At 33.7% G+C, this 16,524-nt stretch overlaps 1 protein-coding gene across 1 annotated transcript; it reads right to left on the reverse strand.

Moving 5' to 3' along the window:
• Positions 1–11,776: 11,776 nt before the first annotated feature.
• Positions 11,777–15,614, reverse strand: LOC107906243 (cytokinin riboside 5'-monophosphate phosphoribohydrolase LOG1). The gene is made up of 7 exons (XM_016833187.2): positions 15,238–15,614; positions 14,529–14,626; positions 14,371–14,401; positions 13,554–13,653; positions 12,485–12,555; positions 12,252–12,395; positions 11,777–12,127 (listed from the first exon to the last, which is right to left on the reverse strand). The coding sequence occupies exons 1-7, from the start codon at positions 15,355–15,357 to the stop codon at positions 12,035–12,037; spliced, it is 657 nt and encodes a 218-aa protein (XP_016688676.2). The 5' UTR covers positions 15,358–15,614; the 3' UTR covers positions 11,777–12,034.
• Positions 15,615–16,524: the final 910 nt, after the last annotated feature.

Consider the following 16,524-nt stretch of genomic DNA (forward strand, 5'->3'; position numbering starts at 1 on the left):
CGGAGCATGATGAGGAGTCAGACTTTAGCTTGGTTGGCATGGCAATGGCATGTCAAACGGATGAGTGGATATTGGATTCGGGATGTACTTACCATATGTGTCCTAATAAGGACTGGTTTTCTAGTCTTGAAGAACTAGAAGGTGGAGTTGTTTTTATGGGCAATGATAGTGCCTGTAAGACAATGGGTGTAGGTACAATCAAATTGAAGAACCATGACGGCTCAATCCAAGTTCTGACAGATGTTCGCTATGTACCCGGCTTGAAGAAAAATCTCATCTCATTAGGGGCCCTAGAATCTAAAGGGCTCACAATCACTTTGAGAGATGGATTACTAAAGGTAGTAGCTGGGGTATTGACGGTGATGAAAGGCACTAGAAGAAATAACTTGTACTATTTAAATGGAAGTACAGTTATTGGATCAACATCAACAGCTTCTGCGAAAGATGCAGATTCAGGGGCTACCAGGTTATGGCATAGGCGATTGGGACATGCTGGTGAAAAAGCTTTGCAGACTTTGGCGAAGCAAGGCTTGTTGAAAGGTGCAAATTCTTGCAAATTGGAATTCTGTGAACATTGTGTTCTGGGCAAGCAGACGAGGGTAAAATTTGGTTCAGCAATTCACAATACGAAAGGAATTCTGGACTATGTTCACAGTGATGTGTGGGGACCTACCAAAGTGGCTTCTTTGGGAGGTATGCACTATTTTGTCACTTTTCTTGATGATTATTCAAGAAAAGTATGGGTGTATCTAATGAAAAGAAAAAATGAAGTTTTGGATGCATTTCTGAAGTGGAAGAAGATGGTGGAGACTCAGACAGGTCGAAAGGTCAAACGACTTCGATCAGATAATGGTACTGAGTACAAAAATGATCCATTTCTACAAGTATGTCAAGATGAGGGCATTGTGCGACACTTCACTGTTCGAGATACACCACAGCAGAATGGGGTGGCAGAACGCATGAATCGGACTATACTGGAGAAAGTTCGATGTATGTTGTCCAATGCTGGATTGGGCAAGGAATTTTGGGCTGAGGCAGTTACATATGCGTGCCATCTAATTAACCGATTGCCATCAGCTGCAATAAATGGAAAAACTCCTATGGAGATGTGGACTGGTAAACCTGCTACTGATTATGATTCTTTACATGTTTTTGGTTCCACTGCATATTATCATGTAAAAGAATCTAAGTTAGACCTAAGAGCAAAGAAAGCATTATTCATGGGTATAACTGGTGGTGTAAAAGGATACCGTCTCTGGTGTCCTGATACAAGGAAGATTGTTTTCAGTAGAGATGTAACTTTTGATGAATCAACCATGATGAAGAACGAGGATTCACAAAAGGATGACAAAACCAGCAGTACTTTGCAGCAGGTGGAGTTTGAAAAGGTTAATGATGATCCAGCTAATATTGAAAGAACAAATGATGAAGAAGTTTCGACCCAAGAACTTCTACAGCAACAAGATTCAATTGCATATAGGAGGCCAAGAAGAGAGATTCGTAAGCCTGCTCGCTTTGACGATATGGTGGCCTATGCACTTCCAATTGCAGATGATGATGTTCCTTCCACTTACACAGAAGCAATAAGTAACTCTGATGGTGTAAAGTGGAAGCAAGCTATGAATGAAGAAATGCAGTCTCTTCATAAAAATAGGACTTGGGAGTTGGTGAGACTGCCCAAGGGAAAGAAGGCAATTGGATGCAAATGGGTATATGAGAAGAAGGAAGGATTTCCTGGTAAAAATGAAATTCGATACAAGGCTAGATTGGTAGCAAAGGGTTACGCTCAGAAAGAAGGAATAGACTACAATGAAGTGTTTTCTCCAGTTGTGAAGCATTCGTCTATTCGGATTTTGCTAGCCTTGGTTGCGCAATATGATCTTGAACTAGTTCAGCTTGATGTGAAGACCGCGTTTTTACACGGTGATTTGGAAGAGGAAATCTATATGACTCAGCCAGATGGATTCAAGGTTGCTGGAAAAGAAAATTGGGTTTGCAAACTGACAAAGTCGCTTTATGGATTGAAGCAATCTCCGAGGCAGTGGTACAAGCGATTTGATCAGTTCATGAAAGGGCAAAGGTACACAAGAAGTAAATTTGATCATTGCGTGTATTTTCAGAAGCTACAAGAAGGAACTTTCATATACTTGCTCTTATATGTTGATGATATGCTAACAGCATCTAAGAGCAAAGTTGAGATTGAAAGATTGAAGACTCAACTCAATCTCGAGTTTGAGATGAAAGATCTAGGAGAAGCTAAAAAGATTCTCGGCATGGAAATATGTAGAGATAGAGCTCATGGCAGAGTTAGCTTGTCTCAGAAGCAGTATTTGAAGAAAGTACTACAGCAGTTTGGCATGAACGAGCAGACCAAACCTGTAAGTACCCCGTTGGCTTCTCATTTCAAGCTTTCTGCACAACTATCTCCTTCGACGAATACGGAACGAGAATACATGTTGCAAGTTCCGTATTCTAATGCAGTGGGTAGCTTGATGTATGCAATGGTGTGTACAAGACCCGACATTTCACAGGCAGTTAGTATAGTGAGCAGGTATATGCATAATCCTGGAAAAGGACATTGGCAAGCTGTGAAATGGATTCTACGGTATATTCAGAAGACCGTGGATGTTGGATTACTGTTCAAGCAGGATAATACACTTGGTAAAGGTGTTATTGGGTACGTTGATTCTGACTATGCCGGTGATTTGGACAAGCGAAGATCAACCACCGGTTATGTGTTTACACTTGCTGGAGGACCAATAAGTTGGAAGTCTACACTACAGTCTACAGTTGCATTGTCAACCACAGAAGCCGAGTACATGGCTGTAACAGAGGCTGTAAAGGAGGCTATTTGGTTACAAGGTATGGCTAAAACCTTGGGGTTGGTTCAGGAGCATATTAACGTGTATTGTGATAGTCAAAGTGCTATTCATTTAGCAAAGAATCAAGTCTATCATGCACGTACAAAACATATCGACGTACGATTCCATTTTGTGCGGGAAATTATTGAAGAGGGGAAAATTTGTCTTCAGAAGATCAAGACTGCAGATAATCCCGCAGATATGATGACCAAGGTGGTAACATCAACCAAGTTCGAACATTGTTTGAACTTGATTAATATCCTGCAAGTTTAACAGTTGAAGAAGGCACTATCAAGTATTGTTGTCAAAGGCAGAAAGAATTGTGTGAAGATAAGATTATCCTAATCAAATCTTCAAGGTGGAGATTATTGGAACCCACCCATTGTTTGAAAAGTCAAAAAGGGTGGGCACCGAAAGTAGAAAGTAAAATTGGTTGGCAAGTTGGGTTAAAAGTTGGCATGGGATAATTGCAATTTTGGTCCCTAATTGTATAGGGACATTGCAAGTTGATCCTTGAACCTCAACTATAAATAGGCCTAACCATTTCTTACTTTCTTCATCCCACACTTGCCATTCTCTACTTAAGGCAATTGTTCTCTCTCCCTATTTGTAAACTTTCACTTGTATTTTTGGAGTGAAATATATTTGGTAGTGCCCGAGGACGTAGGCAAAATTTGCTGAACCTCGTTAAAATTCTAGTGTTCTTTATTTTTGTTCTGCATATTTTGCAAGTGTCATTGTAGTGATTTATTGTGCTATTAAATTACGATAGAGGGATATTCTGGCTAGGAAAGATCTGGTATGTAAGCGATCCTCGTGATCCACCTCTCTTTCCTGGGAATTGAACTTAGTGTGATTTTTCAGTACAATAATTTTACTCTTTCACACGCTTCCGCGCAACATTTATTTTTCCTCTCTCTAAAACCATTTAAACACTGAAACTTAATTAGATGTCCCAAAGAGATTCAAGCAAATGTACAATAAAGACAAATACATTTAAGTTTTTACTTGTATTTGTCAATTTCCTAGATAAATATTTACTTGTCCAACTAAGTTTAATATAAGAATCATATAAATAAGAGAAATTATCTTAATTTCTTTTAAGTACATATTCATATTAAATATTGATATAAAAATATCATCTTTTACATATATGAATAAATTAAAAATAAAGCATATATATTCATATTTTAATCTATTTCCATTTAAATCCGAATAACATATATAATACAACAAAGATACATTACCTTGACGAGAAAGAAAGTAAACCCACTGAGAATGTGTTAATTACAAAGAGAGGGAGCCTTTTCTTCTTCAGCAAATGAAGCAAAAGAAAATGGGTTCTTTTTTTAAATGGATTCAACAAGAAAGTGTTGTCAATGGCTAGAAATATGCGCGTAGAGATGTCGACGAGGGAGGTATATATACTAGGGAGATGGAAGATTGAGTTTATAAGAGGAATATATGCGAAGGGTATTTATATTATAAGTGAAATAAATTCTGAGTAGAGAGAGAAAGGAAAGGTTGACTTTGCATGTAAATACGTCGAAAATGAAGATATAGCAGCAAGCTCTTTGCTATAGTAATGGGTTTTAGCCAAACTTTGGAGCAAATCTGAAATAATGCAAGAAAAGCCTTGACTGGATTTGCTTCAACAATGGACAATCTCAAAATATTCAAAAGGGTTGGGTCCCTCGCTTAACAAATCCAAAAGGAATCAGATCAATGCTCGTTATTCTGTTATTATCATTTTTTTGTTACTGAATAAGGAAAAGAAATTTACTATTATTCTCAATGATGTATGATTGTCTATCTCCAAATATTATTTTGAATACACGTTTACGTGTAATGATATATATGAAAGAGACCTCTTCTTTTATCCTTATTAATCACTATTCTAAATCACTAACAAATGCAACTTAGATTTTAGAATGAGTAAAATTCAATTCGATTCGAAAGATTCGATAAAAATTTTAAATTTTAAATTAAATAGTTTGAGTCATTCAAATCAACTCGAATAAAAAATTAAATTTTTCGGTTTAACTCGAATATAAATTATACAATTCGAGTTATCCAAAAATCTGAATAACAAATGACAAAACTAGATGTGATCATGGGTCGGGCCTGGCCCGATCCGAAATATGAGCCTAAAAATTTGTCCATGCCCGGCCCAAAAGAAAATTGCTAAGCCCGAACCTGGCCTAGCCCGGCCCATATTAAATTTTACAACACCAAAATAACATCAAAAACCTGCAAAATATAATCAACCAACCAGAATATCGATACATTAACCAATCAACATATTTAATTTTAAAACAAACTATAAATTGTAAGCTAAATTAAATTTTCAACAATTAGAAAGGAAAGTAACCTAAAAAGCAATCGAAGAAACATCATCCTCATCGTCCTCATCACCCTCATTGTCATCATCATTCTTGCAATCAATTTCTAACATGAAATAAGAATAAATAATTAGATAATCAAATTCATAAAAAAATAATATAAAATCACAACAATAAAACGAGAATAATAATTTCTTGTTGAAAATCTCTTAGCTCGCATCCAATCATCCAAGCAAACAACAGCTTGAACCGTTTTTGGCTTAAGTGAACCCCTCAAAGGTGTGATAACTTTCTTACCCATGCTAAAAGCCGATTCGGAAGCTACAGTCGATATTGGAATTGCCAAAAGATCACAAGCCAATAATGAAAGCTCATTGTATCGAACTGAACTTTTGCTCCAATAATCGAAAACATCTATTTAACTATTCAACTCAAGCTCCGGTTCTTCCAAATAAATGTCCAACTATGACTTTTCACTCCTAGTGCTAGATTCATTTAAATACCATTTATAATCATCACTTCCATCAAAATCTCCCCCAAAATCAGCACTATTAACATTGTGTTCATCCAAATTAGAATCAATAGGATTTTTATCTGAAACATTAGAACTCCCAGCCAAAGAGGAAGACGTGGATTTGAATTTCTTAACATACTCGTCAAACAAGAGTCTAAGATTGCTAAGAATGGTTTCAACAAAATCTGAAGCATGAACACCATATATTGTAGTAAAGCATTACTGCACATAATTCAACTTGTAACGAAGATGTAAAATTGCAGCACATGACAATATCAACGAATACTCAGCCCAATATTTATTAAATTTCTCTTGCATTTGCTTAATCATTGGAGTTAAAAACGAATAAGGACCTTTAACTCTATCAAGCAAGACCTTGTGAACCTTCCAAACCCCACTAAAATAAAGATTAGCCGTTGGATAATCAGAACCAAAGAAAACACAAGTCACATCATAAAAAACTTTCAAAAATTTGCAAAGAATAGCAACATTTCTCCACTCCTCGTTAGAAAGTGCAAATATTTGATAATCTTTATCCCGTTGGCCCCAATAATCTAGCACATCTTTATAGTAAAGAAAAGATTCAAGCATCAAATAAGTAGAATTCCATCTCACACACACATCTTGACGTAACTTTTTGGTCACATTCAAATGAAAACTTTTGTCGACCACATCATAAAATCTTTTCCAACGAATTCCCGACTTTTTTATGTACTTAATTCCATTTCGAATCTTACCAACAACATCATTAGCAAGTTCTAAACCAGCTCTAACTATAAGATTCAATATATATGCGCAACATCTAACTTGAAAAAAAGCACCATCACACAAAATAGCTCGGTTTGCACAAAAACGATTTTTAAGACAAGAAACCATAAAATCATTATAAGAAGCATTATCCAAAGTGATGCTAAAAATTTTCTTATCTATACCCCATTGAGATAAACATAAAACAAGTTCATCCGCTATGTTCAAACCATCATACGGAGGAAATAAAGCTCTAAATCTTATGATTCTCTTTTGTAGCTTCCAATCTTTGTCAACCCAATGAGCAGTAATGCAAATATATTCATCATTAGTATGCTCCGAGTTCCAATTATCGAAAGTTAGACAAATTAAACCAGGTGCTTTAGCTAACTCTTCTTTAACACGATCTCTCTCTTTTGCATAATACATTAGGACATCCCTAGCAGCTGTATGTCTACTTATATTCTTAAAATTAGGACTAGCAATTCTCATCATGTATCTAAATCCCGGTTCTTCAACTGTCCTAAATGAATGCTTGTCACACACAAGAAAAGTAAAAATAGCTTGATGACACTCATCAGCATCAAACTTGTTAACAGCTATTTAGATGAATGATGGTTGAGTAGCTATAGTGTATTGAATGATATCCTTATTAACTTTTTTCAAACAGCTATTTAGATGACGTCTTAAATGAGAGGTTCCATTAGAAGATTTAGCAGAGAAAATAGTCTTACAGTGATTAGATTGTGCCTTCAATTCATTTTTGTTCTCGCATTCAAGCTTTGTCATTTCATCCCACACATTTGAAGTGGTAGACTTTTGACGTTTGAGAGCACTTTCATACTCATTAAACCCATCGTCCACAAGTATAGGAGTGTTCAAACTAGCCATAGTCATAGTCATAGTCATAAAAACTCTAGTCCTGAAATCCAAATAAACCAAAAGATTATATAATTGTTCAACAATTGTATATAATATATGAATTATTCCATATTATTATTTACTATCATAAAATGTTAGCCTAACTTAAAATCAATTGTATATAATGCATGATTGGCATAACACAAGAAAGACAGAGAAAAATGGAGAAAATGTGCGTCAGATTCTAACACATTTACATATATATAGAAAAGACAAACATATAAATATAGGGTATGCGGTCGGTTAGATTGTTGTTTTGTAAGAACCTAGAAGATGCGAAGAATTGGGTTAGGTATGGAGAATCAAAACAAGTTCACATGGACTAACCAATGATAACAGTATAGGATGGAGCATCGTAAAAGTAGTATACACATATGCTATCAATGTTATCCAAACTCGGAGTGAGTAGTAACATGGATGCTTTACAACAAGTTGCAGGTTTAGCACTATAATTTTATGGCTTCATAAAACTACATATTATAGTATCAAAATTTTAAATAAAAATATAAAATTAAATAGACTGAAATATTTTACATCTTATCTAGTTACAGATAATTATCAATGCATTAGTCACACTGAAGTGGACAAGTGGTTTCAACTTTCAATTAATTAAACTTGACCAAAACAAAGTCATTAAGAAAATTATTGTATAGATATGAATCATCAATAATAAATTTTTAAACTGGTACAGGTGGTATACTGAGTTTATTACAACTTGATGTGGATCATCAAAATAATTTAATTTGAGCACAACAAACTTAGCTACCTAACGCAATATATATACTATGCATTGGAACTTTCACTTTACAAAGGAGGCCGCATTTATCAGCCTAAAAGGAACACCCTACTTGGAGATGTATTAATTGGGTATAAAACAGGGTACAAAATAAAAGCTCTTACACCCCTACCCAGAAGAACTTGTAGTAATGTGTAAAACAGCTAGAACCTATATATAGAAAACAGCATAAACATGCATATACAACAGTAAGAGTAATGAGACAACTGGCTACGTATATGCAGACAAAACATATATAGACATAATTGTGGAACAGGGAAAATAAATAAACTAACTTGGGCTTATAGATCTTTCCTGCTAAAAATAAACTTATTTTTGTGTTGAAATTAGTTTAGCCCTTTTCAGCTACTTCAATAAACTATATTATAGCATTAAAACCAAAAAAAAAATTATATTATCATTTTCTATAAATAAAAAAAACAGTACTTAAATTAGTAAAAAGAGAAAAATATAAATAAAAAACGAAAATATTACCGAAGAGACACTAAAAACCCCGATCCAATCCCGTCGGAAGCTCACATTTCTTTTTTTTCTATAATCCAAACAAATAATAATTACAAAAACGAACTAAAAAAAGAAGAACAAGAAAAAAGAAAGAAATACCAGAATCTTCACACATGAATTAATATTTACCTAAACCTTATTAGAGCCCATTTTGATCTACAGACAATAGGAATTTATTGTTTTTTTTTTTGGGAGGGGGGATGACTAGAGTTTACTCCAAGTGGCCATATTACAACAAAAAGCTTAACCCATGAAACAAGAAGAAAATGACTTGTAAAAATAGAAACAACTTAAGTTATGATGATAAGAGAGCAAAAAATGTAGCAATGATCCGATTTGATATATAAATCTACAAATGAAAGTTAGAAATAGGAATTTGAGTGGTGGGTCTATTACCAAAACTGATTCACACAATATAAATTTAAAGCTAATATTACTTTTTGCTTAATTACATTAATATGCAATTCAAACTAATTTGCTAATCTATGTATGTTTTCCGCAAATATTCTGTAATATAACAGATACAGGCAATACAAAAATCTTCTAAAACATCATTCTTGTCTACTAATAACAAGTACCATACCCGTATCAGCCCTATCTGCAACTCTATGTTATTATAGCAAAATAGAAGAATATTATGGAATGTTATCATAATACATATATACATACATACATGCACTTATGCAATAGAACGGAAGAAAAGGGTTGGCTAGCTACTGGTCCTTTTCGCTATTAGGCAAGATGAACTAAAAAAAAAGAAGAAGAAAAAGAAATAAATATCAGACTTACGTAAATTCCTATTGATGAAATACCAGGGCTAGCTACTAGATTCTGGAATTTGGGATTTTGAATCTTGATTCTGGATTTGGGTGGAGGTGGATTGATGGAGGTGGTGAGTTAGGGCTTAGGGATTTTGAAGTTTGATTTTGGAATTGGGAAAAAAGGGAGGGTATGATCTGATGACAAAAGTGAAACATGAAAGTTAAAAAGTATATTTGATTAAAACTAAAAATATATATTTAATATATAATTCAGGCCGGGTCGGGCCAGGCCTGGGCCAAAAAAGTTTTACCCGAGGCCCGGCCCTTTTTCTAAATGGGCCTCTTTTTTTGCCCAAACCCATATTTCGAGCTTATATTTTTACCCGAACCCTCTCATTTTTTGGGCGGGCCGTCGGGCCGGGCCGAGTAGCCAACCCATGATCACCTCTAGACAAAACTACAAAGTTTGATAAATGCTTACCATTTCTAAAGTTAAAAATCAAAACCATTAAGTTAAAACACAAAACTACGTCATTTTTATCAATATTTACCCATTAAGTTAAAAGACAAAACCATTATATTATTTATGTAGTTAAATAATCTTGTACTTCGTCTACTAGTTAAATAATCGATCCATGTAAACGCAGCATAATAGGATTCATTAACTCAACTTGACTTAACTTGAAATTTTTTTACTTGATTCGATTTTATTCAAAAAGATTTCAAATTCAATTTGGTTGTTAAAATAAGATTTATCAACTCAACTAATTCAAAATTTTTTTACTCAATTTGACTCGACTCAACCAAATTAAATCTCACACACCCGTGTGCAAATGCTTGCCCAAATTAAATCTCACACACCCGTGTGCAAATGCCTATATATAACAATCATTATATATATTTGCTAATAAGGCCGGTCATTATACTTACTTGGGAAAAAAAAACCCATTAAACAGCTAACAAAATGTTAAACATTTTTCCACTTAATCATCCCTTGGTCAAAATCCAAATAATAAAACCCAAAATATTAAGCCAAACCTTTTTCAATATCAAATCCACTAAGACGATTTTGACTGGTCGACTCTGACAGGCAGAAAAATAACGATACACAAATAAATGAAGTGGAAACCACATAAGCAAAGAAGGATATATTTAAGCAAATTTATGGGTGCTATTGTTTTATATCACCTAACAAAAATAGAAAAATCTTTCAATTTTTATATCAAAATTCTCCCATAAAATATTAATCTTCAATCTCTATGTGCAGCTCATCTTTATTACTTTACTTTTAAATAAATACATATATATATATTGAAATTGTGGGTAGTCAAGTTTAATATTTTTGGTTTTAGTTTAAAAAAACGAAGTGGAAATATGCCTAAATACAGGCAGGTCGATAAGGAAAAAAAGTTTCAAGGTTTCAATAATATTGACCCATTCTCAATTTTCTTTTTGGATTCATGTAGACTTGGTGGGTTTCATGTGAGTCATTTATAGAAATGAAAATTATCAATGGGGAAATAGAGAAAAAGTAAATGATTTTGTTATAATTTTTTTTAATAATGTTTGCATGAAATCACATGCATTATAGTAATAATGAGTGAATTATGTGTTAGACTATTTATATCTTCCAGAAATCGACCAAATTGTGAAATTATTCAAGAAATTATAGAAACAACAACGCTCCAACTCTCTTAAGTAATGAAGAAAAAGAAAATAAAGTAAATGATTATTTATTTATTTTTTATAATTGAAATTAATAAAATAATAAAATAATAATCTTTATTTAATTAAATAATGGAAAGAATTAGGCTTCATGGAAAAGAAATAGAATGGATAGGATTTTTTTATTTTTTTTTACAATTACAATCATTTTATAAAATAATTTATATAAAATTTGAAATGATAACATTTTTAAAAAAAAATCTTTGTAGCTGTTCCAAAATTGGATAAATAAAATTTGACTAAATCAAAATTGTGCTAATAAAGCAATCATGCTTTTTTAGGATGATTTATATTATTTAAAATATGAGTCCATAATTATATAATTCATATTTTGTCTTTAAATTCAATTGATGAGAGTGTTGAAATTTAAAATCAAGTATAGGGGATAAATTTTAAAGTTCAAATTTTAATTTATTCCAACTCTTATTCAATTATTTGGTTGTTTTCTGATTCTTATTTATTTATAAGAATTTGATATTTTCCCTTATCATTGAGATGGGGCTTAAATATTGTTGCTTCCCACATTGAATTTATTGTCAACAATATTCTAGAAAAAAAAATGGAAAATCCATAAAATTAAACAAGAAGAAGCACTTTATACAACATAATTCCAAACCATGGGACAATTTTCTTTTTCATTTCACAGCAACTTTGCCACAAAAGGTTGAGCATTACATAATCAAAATTCAACTTCAAAAAGATAGAAAAGGTTAATGGGGGGGGGGTAGTATATAGTTTTATCAGAAAATGAGTAAATTAATTAACAATACCTATCAGGAAGAATTTTCATCTCCTAAAATTAGTTCCCATGAAATCTGCATTTCTTTCTGTTTTCTTTTTGCCAATGCCTCGGATCTCTCAATTCACCTAGAGATTTCACATTTTGCTGGATAGCTTAACTGTTCCATCTCCCAATTTAGCTTCGAAGCAACTCTTTCATGCTGTGGTTCATACTCCTAATTTTACGCCAAACAAAAGGACGATTAGGATTTTCGAGTTTCCCATCAAAATTGACTCTAAAAAGGTCTCTCTTTTTTGCTAAATAAATGGAAAATTGATAGGAGGAAAAAAATGTAGCACCTCCATGTTTTCGACCAATTCTTTTGCAGTGGGAGCCGACACTATGATATGGCGAGCATTGGGACTGATGAAACCTTCTTCCACTGCTTTGTCAATAAATGACAACAACGAATTGTAGTATCCATCCACATTCAACAATCCCACCTTCATTTTCAACAAATAAATTATTTTAATATATATTTTTTAAGCTAATAACATGATTTTTTCGAAAATTAAATAAAAGGAAAAAATACCGGTTTATCGTGGATTCCAAGTTGGGCCCAGGTTATGACTTCCAGAAGTTCTTCAAGAGTTCCATAGCCACCTTCATGAAAAAAACATTGATTGTAAATTAATGGGTTTTCATGTTAGCCTAATACCACATAGAGCTAATTGATTTAAGTCCAATACTCTTAGGTTCCGTTTATATATAGGCCCAGTTACCCAATATATTTGCAAGTTTGGGTAAAATGAGAAATGGAGTCCCTAAAAGTTGAAGATGTAATTTGTATGGCAAAAGGGCCTTTTTCCTTTTACGATTGAGAGCCAGGAGCAAGGCCTTGAAAAGCATGGGAGTGAGCCGGATGTGGTCCAGGGAAAAAGGACCATAGTCCCCAAGGTCCCCCCATTGAGGGATCGGATCAGCATCAACAACAGAAGCTATCAAACAAAGATTGGTTAAGGGCTTAAGGGTATGGTACACAATTCTGCAAAACCTATCAATATTACGTTGTAATCTGTCAAAAGATAGAGGATGGACCATTTTGATAAAGATGAATCAAGAGTTTCACAATTATTCTCTTCTTTTTTTCTTTTTAGTTCATAATATCTGGTTAAGGGATGGTACTGTTAAACCACAGGCTGGGGACTACTGCTGCAGATGGATCATTGCATTCTCACCACGTGAAGTTTTTAGGCTAAGTGACACTGATAATTTCCGGTTCCACATGACATAAATATACAATAATTAAAATACGGACAGCCTAATTTTCAGTGACAGAAGGTTGTGATGTCAGAGATTAGGGCTTGAAGGGTAGCTCTTTGATAACATTTTCTTGGGGCTAGTGAGACCAAACTCTGGTAGTTGAAGCTGCAAACAGTTTTCTATACCCTTAAAACAGACGGTCAGCTAAAACAAACAGTTCGCTAATCCACCCCCCTTCATTTTAATTGTCAACTGTCCTGAAATGAACATGAAACCAGGCATGTACAAGTTTTACATGAAAGAAAATCATACATATATATATGTGTATGCATGTAACTATGTATGTACACGTTGTATGATGATATTGAGGAGGAGGGCTCGGGGGTTAGTATACCAACCAGGTAAGGCAATGAAGGCATCAGATTGTCTAGCCATCTCTGCTTTTCTTTGGTGCATGTCTGCTACCGCCTTAACTTCCCCCACTGTTTCTCCAGTTATCTGCAAATATTAGCCATCAACACCCAAGTCAATACAAAGCAATCCCAGATGCCCTCTCATCATACCAACTTTTAGTGTGAGGAAAAAAAAACCTTCTTCACTGGAAAAAGCAATTATTAGAGTAGCACAAGTGGTGGGCTCTATCCTAAAAATCATACTATTACTTAGGAATTTGCTTGGCAAGTCAGCACTCAATTCACAGCCCAAAAAGAAAAAAGAAAAAGAAAATACATGCACCATATAAACCTGATACTAAGAGAATGAGAATATTGGTGTTGGGCAAATTAACACCATTGGAGAGGGGACAAAAAAATGGTGAAGACCCATATACACTCAGGTGGAATGGAATTCATTGATAATGTTTCATTAAAAATAAAGGAGACCAAGAAATGTGAAAAGAAAAAAAAAACCAGGGAAAAGATAATTTGAGGACCAACCAAAAAGTCTAAATTGGAACCTGTATATCTTGCATGAGTGTCAAAAGAGACAAAGTCTGAAAACCCATGTTTAAAAGATAACAAAAGTGAGGTAGAAATTCATGTCATGGGAGCTACCACTAGAAAAAGAAATAATACCTATTTCATATATAATAGATAAATAAATAAAGAGCAGCAGATAATGTTCTTCTTCTTCATCCTCTAGAGATTATTGTTTATTGAAGGTCACTTCAATAAAATGCTTCAAAAAACATACAATACAAATGGAAGACAATCATACCTCTCTTGGCATAAGTGTCTTGGGAATCACTCTGCAGACATTAAACATCATGAACAACAACCCAACACAATATTAGAACAAACTCAATCTATCCATTTTTAAGTTATATGTTTATTTTAATGAAAATGGAAAACACAAAAAACAGAGGAAATGCCTACCCAATGACATGGCGGCCACCATCGAAAACTGCTTGAGAAATCAAACCCATTAATCCAATACTACCTCCTCCATAGACCAGATCAATGTTTCTCGAAACCTTCATTTGGAAAAAAAAAATAGAGTAAAGGGGTAATTCAACATTTCAGTATGTTGTTTGGGATCGACTGACAAAATTCTGCTTCATCGAGTATTTTCACCATAGTACATTTTAGATTACTTCAAACTAAAATAAATTACCAAAACCCTTCATTCATAATCTTAAGATTAACAACTTTGATTAAAAAACCAATGAACAGTATATCATTTGATTTCTTGGCCAAGTTCAAATATTTAGCAATGGAACAAACAGTTTTGATGAAGAAATGAAGCTTTAAATCCTCAAGAATATCTAGACAGGAAGAGAAGCAGAAAATCACACTAGAAGGTAATCATTGGAAACAAGTTTATTGAAAAAAAAAACTAGAAAGTATTAAAAGGAAAAGACATGCAAAATAAGCTTCGAAACAATACATGAAAACAGAGTAAAACAGAGCCAAAACAGAATAAGGACAGATTTTAAAGAAAAAATAAATTAGGTAAACCGCAGAGACAAAAAAAAAAGGCAATTCAAGAACACAAGTTTAGAACTAGTTTAACAAGAAGATAAATAAAAGCAAGAGCAAAACAGGGGTGAAACAGAACAGAAGAGGGCAGAGGCAGGACAAGTACCAGTTCCCTGCCAAGCTCAATAGTAGCTTCTTTATAACTGCTCTTCCTTCCAGGGCTGCTCCCACAGAAGACACAAATTCTCTTGAACTTGGATGGTTTCATTTCCATATCTCCCTCCATTTTTCTCACTTTTGTGTTTTTAATTTTAGAAGAAACAAAGGTAATGTCCTCTGCTCAATGAACAAAGCAAAATAGAAAAAGATTGACAATTTGGGGGTGTGATTTGGTGAGCATATATAAAGGTTGGAGAGGCCACAAAGGTTGTAGTTGTAGACTAGCATGCGTAATTCCATGCTCTTAATAGTCCCCATTTCCCTTTTACGAACAAAAGGGAGATGATTACCACACCCTTTGTTTTATCCGGTTGACACACCCTCGGATCAAAATTCTACCCCTTTTTTTAAGATATATATTTAAAGAATCATATTCTATACATATAACTATTCTAGGATTAAATACAACTTTACAAACACATATGAGATATTCATGGAATAGGGATTGCAAAATTCAAACTGCTCCATGGATTTTAAATCGATCCACTTTAAATGGAGCCGATTTTTTTGTTTGAAAAGTGGATGCAGGGCAGGATAGAGTAGTTTTTTGAATAGTGGGTATGAAAATGTTACGATAATTGCTTACCCTACCCCGACCCACTCCATTTTATATATGTATAATTTTTTTTAAAGAATTACATCAAAATATTTATTTGACTTTAAAAAGATTGAAAAGATTAAAGATGAGTAGAAAATATCAAATTGAATCAAAATGGGAGGGGAGGGTGAGATAGGGATGGATGCATCCAACATCCGTTAAAGTAGTAGTGGTTTTTAAGATTATACAACCATAGTGGAGCGACGTAGGTGGCAGAGCAAAGCATGCCAATTGTGAAACGATAATGAACTTGAAAATATTTGCTCTCACCCCACTTCATTGTCATCTTTAATTTTGATCGAAGAAAAAAGGTATTAACACGTGTCTCTTTTTATTATTTTTATTTATAGATTATAAGATCATATAATAACATTTTAAACTCGTGTTGAGGATATCTTCATTAATTATAGATATGATAATTATATTTCTAAGAAAATAAAAGGTTCTAATAAGTGACAAATCATGGTGGTTAATTTTTTTTTCTTTTCTAATGAAAATTCCTTTAATTAACCATTAAAAAAATGGGATCCTTAATGTCTCTAACTTCGAATGGAAGGAATAAAGACTTGTTGAACATTAGTTCAAGAACTTCTTAAAAAGATGTGTACATGAGCTTTCGGTTTTTCTTTTTAGAGA

The sequence above is a fragment of the Gossypium hirsutum genome, chromosome D05 (assembly GCF_007990345.1).
Source record: "Gossypium hirsutum isolate 1008001.06 chromosome D05, Gossypium_hirsutum_v2.1, whole genome shotgun sequence".
Lineage (NCBI taxonomy): Eukaryota > Viridiplantae > Streptophyta > Magnoliopsida > Malvales > Malvaceae > Gossypium > Gossypium hirsutum.